The 14,938-nt window shown below is 40.0% G+C and overlaps 1 protein-coding gene across 1 annotated transcript in view; it reads left to right on the top strand.

The window, feature by feature from the left end:
• The window catches only part of IPO11 (importin 11), a 359,108-nt gene that overhangs the window by 169,430 nt on the left and 174,740 nt on the right, over positions 1-14,938 (top strand). The window contains exon 24 of the mRNA XM_069962715.1: positions 2,020-2,100. Coding sequence (XP_069818816.1) covers positions 2,020-2,100 — 81 coding nt within the window. The remainder of the gene's footprint in view (positions 1-2,019; positions 2,101-14,938) is intronic.

The raw sequence follows: 14,938 nt of genomic DNA on the forward strand, positions 1-14,938 counted from the left end.
GAGGTAAACTGGGCTCTGACTACAGCTGGTCACTAGAATTTATCCAAATCGGAAAAAATAGAGTGCGCCTGGTCCTCAAGGCAGTGCATGTATATGAGGCTTTAAAGGATAATAAAAAAATTGCCATTTATAGCCACTGAGAAAGGGTCTAAGAGAACCCAGAAACACGTGTGACAATTATTGTATATACACAGACCACAGAGGACATGTTCTTATAATAGACTGCAAACCTTGTATCATCGACCGGGCCCCCGCACTGTCTTCCAGCAGAAGGGTTAGTAGTGCGCTACACAGAAGCCAGTGATGAAATCCCTGTGCTATTGCCTTACGCACTAAAAACTGCAGACTGCTCCAGTGTCGACTCCCATCAGGATGGGTTAGAGGTACCTGTTGCGACTATATGCTTTCTTTCATTTCTTCCCTAGTCACGAGTAGTATCGTCAATCTCTCATTTAGAAATATTCATATATCATTGGGATGCATCCACACCTTGTAGTGCCACACCTGTAGAGACTGCAATAGCCCTCTCTGGACTGTATTCTCTATAGGGTGGCATATCAACCAATGTTTTTTTATTCTTTGTGATTATTCCAATTTTAATGATTTTTATATTTCATGATTTCTCATTGTGTTTTTCCAGCATTGACCATAAAGGCCCTATGATTTTATTAGACATTACTTGTGTATTTTATGACATATAATAAATGTAAACTTATAATTAATGTCATCTGTGTCATTATTATACAGTACAGATACATTTTTAATAATCCTTTATGGGTGCATTCACATGTACAGTATCTGCAGCATAAAATTCGCTGTGAAACGTTGTGTGTGAAGTTACCCTAAAGCCTCATATACATGCACTGCCTTGAGGACCAGGCACATACTATTTTTTCTAACAGTCTGTAGTTTTGCTTATCTCTAAAAATAATATTTGCTAGAATCTGGTTTCAATTAGGAAAATTTAGTAAAAAATAGAGACTACATTCCCTTTAACCCTTTGTCAACCACACACTTTTGACGGCAGGAGGTGCACGTCATCAGAGATACTGTCTGTAGAGGAGAAAACCTCTTACATATAACTCCTTCTGAATCATCACATTGTGGCAAACCAAGACCTTGCAGCTTTATAGTACAAGGCCGGAGGCGATTCTGTGTACATGAGCCCTTATTCAGGAGATACGTACTTGTATTCAACTGAAAAATATTGCTCTGGACCATAGCTGAAATGAAAATTGAAAGTTGTACTACTGAACATATGCATTAAGCCCCAGTCTGGGCTTGTTTTTAATCACTAAAATCTGCATTTTATTAGATTTTATTGTTTTGTCCTGGGGATCGCACTATGCCGTCAAAATTTCTCTAAACTGAATTATACATAATTGTATCCCTCCTGAATAAATAATAATCTGCAAACTCATTGAACTGTTCCCTGACGTGTTTACTGTATATCCTATTTCTTAATTCTATTACGATCCTGCTTGTTGTTGTTGTTGTTATGTGCGTTAGTTATTGTAGACGATTGTCGCTTTCCACCCCCACATAGGAATTTCATTTCTAAATGTAAACAGCTCCTTCAATAGAGATGCATTAGGATTGTGTTTACGGTGGAAGCCCAATAATTAACAGAGTAAAGCGTTTTGCACAGCCACGTCGTACGTCCCTTAATGGCTCCTTTTACTCAAAAATTCTATTAAAATATAATTGCAATTTAATTAAAATGCTTCATTTTGAGTAATTTTGTTTATTCCTCTGTATGTGCTCTGAAAATAGAAATAAATGAGACAATTGATAAGGAAATAAATGCAGATCTATACAGGCACAACGCAAAATATAACTAATGCATGTGAACAATTTCTCTGCATAGTCATTGATTTCATAAAGTTCTTCATTAATGTGATCTCATCTGTCAACCGGACTGCTTATATCTCATGGATGCATGATGTTTTGAAGCTTTTATTATTAAACAAAAAAAAAATTAAAGGAATGATTTTTACATAATTTGTATTTTATTGTCAGATATATGGAGCCAGTCTGTGCAAGTCTTTCCTCGAGGTCCTAAAAGATATAACCATGGAAGGTCAAGTTCAAGTATTGAAGGTAATGTCATATTTGCTATAAAAGACATTAGATTCCCACTAGAGATGTGCGAACCTCAAGCATGGAGCTCTGATTCGTCCAAACTCGTGTGCAGCATTTGTTTAGCAATGGCTGAAAAAGGTGAATGCAGCCTTAGGCTATGTTCCCACTACGTAAGAGACCGGCCGTTCCGTGACCTGACCGGTCCCTGAAAATATCATTTCGGCTGGTACTTAAGTAGCTGCCGGATGATCTTTCCGGCCACAGTGTTCTGATGCCGGCGCACCACTCGCTTCATTGTGAGAATTGACAGGTCTTTCTGCGGCCACAATTCACTAAATTGTGGCCGCAGAAAACTGACATGTCAGTTCTTTGCGTCGCCATATGGGATCCCAGCCGGAGCGTTTACTATGTGTATACACTCCGTCTGGGATTCCATAGCAGTAAAGGTAGTGTTCCACACCGTACAACGCAACTACGGCCGTACTTTTACGTAGTGTAAACATAGCCTTAAAGTGTATAAAAAAAAACCTTTTGATAGAAACATGTCAAAAGTTTTGATCGGCCGTATCGGAAGATAAAACAGGGAGAGGACCACAGCCGCAGTGAATCTTCCCTCCCCCTCTGAGTTGAAAAAGAAAAAAAGAGTCAGGTTCCATATTAACCCTGTATAACTCTGACAATTTTTTTTTAAATTCAGAGCTGAGAGTGGACGCACTGGACCAATCTCCTGATTGGTACAGGTCTGAACACTCAGACCTGGACTGATCAAAACTTTTGACTTATCTCTATTACATGTCAAAAGTTTTTTTATAACGACAGGTACACTTTAAGGCTGCCTGGAAAACCATTCTCTCTATGACTCTCTAGGGCTACATCAAACCTCTTCAGCCACCAATAATCAAATGCCATGCACTCAAGTCAGGCCAAACCTGAGCGTGCTCAAGGTTCGCTCATCTCTAAATCCCACCTCTAATCATTGTGCAGTAGTAATTTAGTGGCAGATGGGAACTGTAGTAAAACTGTAAAGTAAAGGAAATGTCAGCTTTGGACAATGCCTTTTTATCTCCATCTTTAAGTGGCTCACTATCCTGCTAAGAAAACAAGTAGCAGTGGGAGAACCTGGAAACGAGTGCTCTATTTCCTTACCTGCTGTTGCATAAAAAATGAAAACAGTTAAAATAAATAGTTTTTGCATGTAATGCTCCACTATAGTATGAGCTGTCTGTTCAGGTGGTCTACACTCCTGGGCAGGCCCATGTCCCCACTACAGTATTTAACAAATGGCTTCTCTATTACCATTTTAATAAACTTTGCATAAATCAATACTACAGGATCCTCTTCTCCTGAGTGTTACATCTTTAGTGTCTGAATTACACTGCTAAGTACTGCTCTGTAATGTCGTCCATGCTGCTGCTTCTGAGGATGTACTACAGCCACATAGGGAAGCAAGATCTCCTGTTTTGTGTGCACTGTATGAAAGCATCATAGCAGCTAGTCTTTACCCAGATGAAGTTTGCAGAGCAGAAATCTGGAGTAAAATGCCATAACAAATCCAATATTTATAAACAGTGCTACTTACATACACACACACACACACACACACACACGAGAAGCCTATCATGAGAAGACAGGTACTCTTTAAAAAGAATCTATTTATAATAAAATTCTGGCCTCCCATTCATGGGGTTTCTCTTCCACATTATTACACTTTTTCCAACAAATTGCCAAAAAATTGAGCATTTTCACAGATTTTTAACATGTTAGCTACTGCCATAAAAAAACATACAAAAATATGTCTTATTTAGGCTTTTAGGTGGCAAACTCTGTTATGAAGCAGTCATGAGTTTATCATATAAGCTTACGTACCGAAGCTTCATTTATGAAGAAAAAGCAAAGATTGATATCTTTTATAGTCATCCTAAATATGAAATGATGCTATTTGCCCTACAGGAAGTGGCATTTTATTTTTGGTCAGACACAGTGCTCTCTGCTACCACTTCTGAATGTGACAGGAACTGTTTAAAGAAAAAAGGGTGTCAGGCTGGAAAGAAAGCACCACTTCCTGCAGAACATACAGCAGCTGTGAGAACTAGAAGACGAGATTCTTAAATAGAAGTAAATTACAAATCTGTATAACCATTTGATTTGAAAGAAAACATTTTTCATGGAATACCCCTTTCAAATATATAATGGAATATAGTGAAATAACGCAATCTGCAACCTGTCCATGGACAGACATGGACATTTCCATTAGATGCTATTTCTCTAAAGAAGCTGTGAAGATCCAGTACACAATGTATTAGGACAGTGATTTTTTCATTGCCGGTAAACTTTATTTACAAGAAGCCAGATATCCTTTTGAAGATGCAGCATTCAGCCACATTGATGAATGAGAAGTTAGCAAGTGAATTACAAGAAAGGAACACTGGGAGTCTAAAATGTGCCGGCTGCTTCTTAGATTATAATTTTAAAGGCAGGAGCATTTGTTGAGAACAGCAGGGATCTTCATTCTGGAACATTACACAACTCCGGCTTGTAGTTTTAATCGGATAGATTTTTCCCTTCTGTAACGCTTTGATCTCTACTTGGAGGAAAGGTTCTACACTTACTTTCAACTTTTCTTCAAGATAATAAAAGTATATAAGCAAACAAATGTGTTTTAGCTTGGAGAAGTATCTTCACTTCCTTAAGTAAGATGGATTATTTTTATTTTTTTGTTTTTATTAGTCTCACGATTTTCATCAGTTTCAGTTTCGATCTTATAGCTTTGCATTTGGTTACAGAAGTGATCCTGTAAGTCACAATGTATCGTGGCTGGATTTGATAGGATATTTGAGATGTAATGTTGTTGCACTGACATATGTTTATTAGAGATGAGCGAATCGGGTTCGGGTTCAAGTCCATCCAAACCCGAACGTTCGGTATTTGATTAGCTGGGGCTGCTGAACTTGGATAAAGCTCTAAGGTTGTCTGGAAAACATGGATACAGCCAATGACTATATCCATGTTTTCCACATAGCCTTAGGGCTTTATCCAAGTTCAGCAGCCACCGCTAATCAAATGCCGAAAGTTCAAGTTCGGATCGACTCGAGCATGCTAATGTTTATGTATATCTGCCATCTCTCTGTATAGTCAAAGGGGCCTAACATGAATTCTGTATTTTTAATAATCTAAAGGTGTTGTCTGGACAAGATAAAAAAGTTCATGGACAGCATGGGATGATGTAAACATAATAAACAAGCTATACTCAACCATGCCCAGTGCCTGCAGTTTCTGCTCCCAGTACCTCTATCTTCCAGTTCCTGTGACATCATAGCGCCATGTGAACATCAATACCACATCAGTAACCAGTTAGCCCAGTGCTGGTGCCCTGACATTACAGGGACCAGGCAATATTAGAGACCAGTGAGGGACTAAGTGTGGCAGCTGTGGGGGACCAGGATGGTTATGTATAGTGTAACCTGTTTGTTATGTTTACACCAACCCCAAACAACCATTGTCATTTTATACTGCTCCTGACATTTCCTAGTGATAACAGCTTTTCATTGGGAAACTCAGATGTGTGTAGGAGTTGTGATTTTTTTGCATTATGATCTGCTGCTAGAGAGACTCCACCTTGGAGCCAACCTCCATAATCATTATGGTAGAAAGTCTTTTACCAGTAGTAGTCTGGAGTTGAAGGCCCATTACTGGACTACACACATTTGCAGAGTTTTGTAAACCTCCCCCCCCCCATAGTGTCCAAAGTAAGATCAGCTTCTGTAGTTTTTAAGTCACTTATCGGTATAGTTTGCCCATGAACCCTCTTTAGCTCTGTTAAATCTTTACCATTGTGTGATGCCCAAAATGGAAGACAGAATTTGAGATTTTTTGTATCCTTATTAATGTACATAACCAATCCTAATCAGCCTTATAATTCTTCCATAGAAGAACTAATCCATCCTGCTTTGAAAGTTTCCAAACTTTATAGTAAAGTTAGATAGTTCCTTTATGAAATACTAAATCCTACAAAGTGTATTGTCATAAAATGGTATCTAGTATTTTTCCTTTAATTTTATTCTTTAAGATCATATTTGCTATTCTTTTGATGTATTTAAGTAGCTCGGAGATCAAAGACACTTCCAATACTTCAAAGGTTGTGGCCGATTTTGCACAACCAATGTGCCTGTGACTCAACTGAAAATATGTGCGCAACTTCTTGAACGCGACCTCTAATCGTCTAATAAAGGCTTTGTCGCTCGCTGTAACCTAGATTGTCCTTGCAACTTCTCATAAATGACACCTGGGCACGTTCCCATCAAAACATCCCGTTCTCACTGTCACACAGGATGAGTGCGCTCGGCAATGTCAGCAGTACAGATGGCCTATTACGTGGATTTCGGCATTGAGTCAATGTGCGTAGGAACATTGCTGAGTTATATACTCCTGTGGTTAAAGTAAAAATGTCATGTAAGGTCTTATCTGTCCATTATTGATGTGTTTTACCTTTTTTGAAGAGAGCATGCCGTAGTTGAAACAATGTAGTACCATTATAGTACCAATGCGGACCCGTAAGACATATGGGAGTGTGTATGGGGCCATAGAAATGAATGGGTACTTATACTGTTCACATTTGCATGTCTGCAAATGCGGAAACAGTACCCAGAATACGTAAAATAAGCCTAAGTGTCCTATGGGTCTCCACCCTTTATCCTGCACCAGGATGAAGAAACTGGACTTCTGTGGCTAGAGGATACCAGGTGGCTCCTCATGTAAGATCTAGGTGTGGGTAGCAGCTAGTCCAAAGAAACAGACAGGCACTAGAGAACAGGCTGTATAAGTTTACTTATCAAGCCAAGTTGTCAACAAGAGAATCAGCATGGTACCAGGGATGAGACTGCAGCATAGTCAAGGATCAGGACATGCGGCTTCAGGCAACTGGTACAGAAAGGGGCAGGCAAGCAAACATAATCCGAGGAAAAGTTTCAGGTCAGGACACAAAAAGTAGACACAGTAACACACTTTCGCTAAGGAATGCAATAATGCTTAATAAAGAAGAAAAAGGTGGGCTTAACATCTTTAAATACAGATGCAGGAGAAACAGGATTGGTGGAGGAGAAATACTAAAAAACACACTGGCCCTTTAATTCCACGCAAGCTGCCACATGTTCACCTTAGTGGAAAGAGGTGGCTTTGCAGAAACTGGGAAGGGCACAGATGCCAGTGGACCAAGCGAGGAGTAGGGCAGAGGAGCTGGTGGGACCAAGCTTGAGGTGGTGAACAGCACGGCCAGGACCAGGATATAATTTTAGGTAAGTAGAGATGAGCGAAATTACAATGATAATGAATAGAGATGAGCGAACCTCGAGCATGCTCAAGTCGATCCGAACCCGAACTTTCGGCATTTGATTAGCAGTGGCTGCTGAACTTGGATAAAGCCCTAAGGCTATGTGCAAAACATGGATATAGTCATTGGCAGTATCCATGTTTTCCAGACAACCTTAGAGCTTTATCCAAGTTCAGCAGCCCCAGCTAATCAAATACCGAACGTTCGGGTTCGGATCGACTCGAACCCGGTTCGCTCATCTCTAATAATGAAGCAAAGCGCTTCATTATCTCTGAAATCCGTGCATCAGCCGGCTGCCTTCTAACTGACTCCATGCCGCTTCTCCTCAGGTACTGGAAAAAACTGGATCCAGTTTTGCCATTCCTGGCAAATTGGGAGAAGTTTCTCTGGACTGGATATAGCTTTTCTCACCACCTGGGGAACAGCGGCACGGAGCGGCAGTGAGTTAAAATGCATCCGGCGAATGAGCAGATTTCAGAGATAATGAAGTTCTTCACTTCGTTATTACTGTAAATTCGCTCTTCTCTAGTGGTCAGTAACAGGACACTGCCAGGTACCACCCAGAGGAAGCTATTTAAGCCTTCTTGGAGATGGTCCTATGATTGCCACATCTCTCAAAACCTGCAATATAGAGTGGTTCTTGCCCCTCATTAATACAGGGCAGGGTGTTGGCTCTCCCCAAACAGTCTCCTTTCTGGGGATGATTACATAAGTTGGTCTTTGTAATACCTTGATGCGTCGGGCCCTCCAGAGTTAAAGGTTCTCTTTGTAGTCGTTCCCCACTCTAACTAATAGAGAGAAGCTCTTTAAAATTGAGCTTTACTTTAAATTAGTTTTATACCTATCTTGCTCTCTGTGTGTGTGATACACATGATCAGCACTTATGTTGTGTGTGGGTTTATAAAATACATCTAAGTTCTTGTTTATAATGCTCAATAAGCCTGTTGGTTTTTAGCATTCATGTCACTAGGCTGCCCAGCTATAGCGCACTGGCGTCTCCTACCAGGATATGAATAAAATACCTGCAGGTTATTTGTTTCTGACCAAAATAAGATATAACAGCAATTCCCTAATGTTTCATTCTCTTCTGGTCTTTCTTTTTTGCTTTCACAAGACTGACTCATGGAGTTCTACTTTGCCTTTAATAAGTATAATTTACATTTTTCTTTTATTCCAAACAGCTCTGTTAACATGCAGCCTTGAGGTTAATGTTGTCTTTGGTGCACAGCTTTTTCCAAAGCCTAATAAGTGATAAAACTCCTTGTGACTGCATCATTTGTGCAGATCATACCATACCATTTTTTCTGGAAATTATTTTGCAAAATGCTAGAATACCAATAATGCAGGGACAACATGGTAATATTAATTTACTGTAAATTCCATTATTTTATTATGACTTTACATTATTATAGTTACAATGCAATATAGAGACAAAAAAAATGACTACCACATGGTCACCATAACAGTGACTGCAAGAGGACCCCCCAAATACAGTGCCTGCCATAGTGTGCCCATAACAGTGACAACACAGGACTCCTGAAACAGTACAAAGTATCCTCGAATACAGTGATAGTCACAGGACCCTCTATTTTACTTGTTTATGTTATATACCTGTGCATTATTCTATACAACAAAAAGGCGGACCTTCCGATGGTAACAGAAGCCAAAATGACACTCTTTTGGTCTCCATTGGGTAGGGCTCCTCTGACGTCACCAAGCAAGGTTGGGGGATCCACACCACCAAGCTTTCATCAATCTGTTGTCACAGATGTGGTGATACTGACAAATTAGCCTGTAGATTTAAAACCTTCACTGCACCTGTTCTGGATGACACGATGAGAGTGTTCTGCATGGCTGGGTGATGTCTACCGAGTCCCCGCACTTTGCTTATTATGCAAAGTAGTGTCGCCAGCATGCATGCGCTCATATCTGCTTACCACCCCATATCGAGATTGACAAATGCCAAGCTCATCCATATATGTATTTTTATTGGGCGTTTTTGTAGCTGTCTGGCAGAATGTGATATAAATATGGATCTCACAGCAAACTGTAAGGGATATCGGGCTCATGACAAAATAATGTTGCTGCCAGTACCAAGCTCATTGTTTTCCTACCATTGTACGTGTGATATATTTTGCTTTGCCTGTTGAATGGAGCTTTAGCCCTTCAAAGATATCTTGATCAAAGCTTGCATTGTGGCAGAAATCACCAGGCCACTGTCATCACACAGAGGTATGAGACAGTAAGGGACTAGGTTTCTTTATTACACAAAAATCTATAAATCTCATGTTTATCAAGACTGGATTTTTTTTACAATAGGAAAGCAGTATGCCTATTGCTGACAGCTTCATGCCTGGAATGAAAATCTACTTCTGAAAATAAGATGAAAAAGACTAATGCAGGGGATTGAAGTGTAGCCTGTGTTGCTTTGGTGTAGGTAGTATCAGATGAAGGTTATTTCCTGTTATTTACTCAGAATTTCTTGTATAGTTTTTGGCTTGTGGTGCATTCTATTAATGTTATATAGCCTAATTCTCATATTGTGCATATATTGTTCCTATTGTTTACTTATTATGATAGAGAGAGGACCAATTAATTGTCTGTGTTCGCTTACAACCAGTTTGGGTGACTATCATTCTGTCAGTATGACAGTATCATATCTTCCACAAATTTTACTGTAAGGTCCATGGAAGAAATGTGAGGCTTACATTTGGAGTTCTACCATTGGTATGATTATTTGCATAAAGATTTTTCCAGTTTTAGTGAATAATTTTGGGGATAATCCTAAGTGTTTCCACATAAAATAAGTATTAATTAGTATATAATTATTAAAAGAATTCTGTAGCATGTAAACAGGGTCCCCACTAACATATATGGGATGCTGATTGGTAATGGTTTTATAGCAGATTTGGCATGGAATCTATGTGAAAATCCATTTAGATGTGTGAATAGGGCTTTACTATGAGATTTCCCAGGCTGATTTATTGTCTCCTATCTGCAAGTAGGTGCCAAGTAACTATTCCTAGAACCCAAATTCTTGCTGTGGGAGACCATTGAGATTACCCTAAGCATTATGGAGGGCAGAGATAGAAACATTCAAATAATCAGGCTATGTTTAGGGGTGAGGGCCCTTCCACACTACGGAAATCGTGCGAATGAGCTTCGGCAGATTCAGTGCGCTTGACATCTTCGCCCGTGCCATACACTCCATTCTATGCACAGGCGGATTCCGCAGTCTGCCCAAGAATTGACAAGTCCGCATTGATTACGTAGTGTGCACATATCCTTAGAGCGGAATTTAAGCTGAACTTCTATGGGATTCCTCTAGCAGAATCCACCCAAACAATTGACATGTCAATTCTTTGGGCAAAAAGCGGTTCTGCAGCAGAAAACTCTGCTTGGAAATTCCGCAGTGTGAACAACAGAGCAGAAATTCCATTGAACACAATGGACATGGCTCTGTTCATATTTATCTGAGGAATTTCAAGCAGAATTTAAGAGTGGATTCCTCTTCAATTCCTCGCCTATTCCTCAGTGTGCACATGCTGGTTTCACACACACAAGTTTTTTATTTTTTAAACTGCCACTGCAGTTGTTGTGACAAAGCCAAAAGTGGATTCAAATGGGATGGAAAATATAAAGGTAGGACTTTAGGCAAAATTGTGGTTGCATAGATCACCTGGACATCATTTCATTCAGAGGCTTATAGTTTATGTCACCAAAGAATATATTGGGGGGAAAAAATCCTTATTGTATGTTCTAAACTATTTTCTAGTACAATCTCAAGATGTTCCTGTCCACATGATACCACCAGGCACAGTTACCAGTGTAATTACCTTACACAGTGCACTATTATACTCTGCATGCTTCCAATTTTAGGGCATTTTGGGGTTTTTAGTAAGCGCAGCATTATTTTATAGCCGCCCTAGGCCTTCGCTGTATCTATTAGATCATGGGGAGAGGACTTCATATACATAATTTCTTGTCTGTGTATTTTTTCACTGATGCTCTCAGATCTGTGTTTTTCCTCTGGCTTCCTCTTCATGTGCTCAGTTCTAGCGCTTTGTGTGAAGTGCTGCAAAAGCGGCCGCCCGGAGACCCAGAAAGATTCTGAGAAATGTTTTCTCTCTGTAAAAGCTACCTTTGATCCATTAAAGTGATAATCTCTCTGTAGCAAAGCAAACTATTGGCAATAAACCTAAATAGGTCAGAATACTTCAATTATGTATTTATTCAAAAGGGACTTTTTCCTCTGGGAATTTATTTGTCCCATTTTGTGCTCCCTAGTTTAAGAGCTCACTCTTGTTTTCTTCCTTTTTTTGTAAATATATGACTACTTTGACTTTTATCTGTTTGAAATAAAATGCACACAGCTTTGGTATTATTTAGAATGTGGCACCAATAGAAGTATATTGGGCCCATAGAAGTATACGGGGGGCCATACTGGACCTTCCTATGCCTTTGACATTATATAGCGTATGCAAATTTATTTCTGTTGGGCGTTGACCCCTTGGATTAGCAAAACTGCCTGTATGTAGTAGAGGAGGATTAAAGTGACACTTTAGATAGTGTCCTTTTATCAACTGCAGATTGTATTAAGTGGGCGTGGCCATGCAGCACTAGTGCCACTTAGCCCCGCCCACAATGGTACTATTGGCCCCGCGCCCTTGATGTCCATTGGTTGGCCAACGTAAAGGGGGTGGGGTCTAGACCTTTCGGCCAGCCTGTTCCAATAGCCGGTGAGGGGGCGGGGCCAAATGTGGTGGTGTGGGCTGGGCAAAGTGGCGCTAATGCTGCGAGGCCCCGCCCACTAAACACAATCTGCAGTTGATAAAAGATGACTTTTTACTTGAACAAGCACCATGACGTATGATATAAAATAAGGTATGAAAACCGCTAAATTTACCCTTTACACCTGTGTAGAGATGTCAGAATGTCACTTTAAAGTGTCAATGTCGTTATAACTTTCAAAATCTAAATCAACAGTAGATGTGATATAAAGCAAGTTTTCCATATACATTCAGTATTTTGTTGTTGTTATCATGCTGTAAAACAAAGCTGGACTACCAAAGGCAGATTTTGCTGGTTGAAAAAAAAAAAACACAGACTAAACACAGGAATTCCGGCTAGCACAGAGGGTCATGGCTCAATGGGTCCATCAGTTACATAATTGCCTTCTCTGTGAGCACTCAAATGGCAGGGGATACACAGGATTTCCTGTTTTCTGACTGTTTCCTGTTTTTTTTTGTTAGAATACAAGTCAGAAAACAAGAAGTGCCATGTTTTCCATGATAGCTAAAAAAAACTAAATACTGAATGTAAATTGCAAACTTCCTTTATATCACATCTACTGTTGATATAGATTTTAAAAATTTTAAGGACAGCTACACTTTAAGTGGGTGGCCACCATTATTTTATGTTATCGCTTCCAATGGGCCCCCACCCTCCCAATACACAAGTTGTGTGAGCGTTCCTTTTAAACTAGATGAAGGGGACACAAGTATAATAGAGGAGGAGGATTTCTGTCCCCGACCAGTAAAGACAAATTAGTGTATCCGGATTGGTGAAAGCGCAGTGGTTGGTGCTGTTGATGCAGTTGTTGGTGCTGTAAATGCAATGGTTGGTGCGGTTATTGGTGGTAAGGAAGATGCTGTTGGTGCGGTAGATGAAGTTGGGAATAAAGGTATTATGAAGCTTAGTAATCTTCGGGCAATGTGTACGAATGCTCGCAGCTTAGGAAACAAGATCTGTGAGCTGACGGCCATTATGTCTAGAGATGATTTGGACATTGTTGCTGTAACAGAGACCTGGTTCAAAGAGTCTAATGATTGGGACATAGTTATACCGGGATATATTTTGTACAGGAAAGACAGAGCAGAGAGAAGGGGAGTCGGGGTAGCCATTTATGTCAGGGATAGTCTTAAATCGTCAGTTATCCAAAATACATATAAAGAGCTGGAGACTCTCTGGGTTTGTATGCAGTCCAAAGAGGGATCTGTTATTAGAATAGGTGTTATCTATAGGCTTTCGGGGCAAAGTGAGGACTATGATAACATGCTGATGGAGGAAATTACTAAAATGTCATTAAAGGGGGACATTGTAGTTATGGGTGACTTCAACATGCTTACATGTAAAAGCAAGAATGTAATGGAGGCCCTTACAGGGGCATCTCTAAAACAGCTTGTGAAGTCACCAACCAGAGGAGAGAACATTCTAGATTTAGTATTTACTAATGGGGATCGGGTGTCTGAAGTTAGAGTGGAAGAAAATTTAGGTTCCAGTGACCACCAGTGTTTATGGTTTGACATACAAACTGACTGCGTCCAATCCCATACTACAACAAGAGTATTGGATTTTAGGAAGACAGATTTTAATAAAATGGGGGAGTATTTATATAAAGAATTAAGAGGGTGGGATAAAACATAGGGAGCGAGCACTCAGTGGGCAGAATTAAAAAAAAAAGCCATATTAAAGGCAACTAGACTACATGTACGAGAAGTTAGCAAAAGTAAAAGGAAGAAGAATCCATTATGGTTTACTAGAGAGGTTAAGGCCATTGTAAAAGGAAAAAAGGCAGCGTATAGGAAGTATAAGGAGACTGGGAATGAAGCTGACAGAGAGACATATAAAAGTATACAGAAGGAGGCAAAGCAGATTATAAATGCTGCTAAAGCCTCAAAAGAAGAAGAAATGGCAAAATCTGTTACTGCGGGGAATAAAACCTTCTTCAGATATATAAGTGACAGGAAGAAGAAGAAGAATGGCTGCAGCATTACTAAAATAAGTAATGGGGAGAATACGTTTATTGATGGAGATAAGGCGGTCGCTGACTATTTGAATAGTTACTTCTGCTCAGTGTTTTCAGAAGGCGACCTTCACAATCACAGGATGGTTGGACACAGCATTGCCTCCAGCTATATGGGTTCAGCTCCAGTATTTTCAGAGACTGAAGTTGCAGAGGAACTTGCCTGTTTAAAGCTGAATAAGGCGATGGGTCCAGATGGGATCCATCCCAGGGTTCTTAAAGAACTCAGATCTGTGATTGCTGCCCCCCTGACAGATCTGTATAACCAATCCCTGCTAACAGGAGATGTCCCCGATGATTGGAGAACAGCCAATGTTATACAAATCCACAAGAAGGGGAATAGAGAAGAGCCCAGTAACTACAGGCCAGTGAGCCTGACATCTGTAGTAGTGAAAATGATGGAAACTCTTGTAAAAAAGAAAATAATGGATCACCTAAGAATCAACAATTTGATGGATCCAAACCAGCATGGCTTTACTAAGGGGCTGATCATGTCAGACTAATCTCATTGGTGTCTTTGATTATGCCACAAAAGTGCTGGATGAAGGTGGTGCTGTGGATATCGCCTATCTGGACTTCAGCAAAGCTTTTGATACAGTTCCCCATAAAGAGCTGATAGAGAAGTTGGAGAAAATTGGACTTAATCCCTGGATAGTTCAGTGGATTTGTGGTTGGCTGAAGGATAGATATCAGAGGGTTGTTGTTAATGGTGTATATTCCGAGCA

Source organism: Dendropsophus ebraccatus, chromosome 3 (assembly GCF_027789765.1).
Source record: "Dendropsophus ebraccatus isolate aDenEbr1 chromosome 3, aDenEbr1.pat, whole genome shotgun sequence".
Lineage (NCBI taxonomy): Eukaryota > Metazoa > Chordata > Amphibia > Anura > Hylidae > Dendropsophus > Dendropsophus ebraccatus.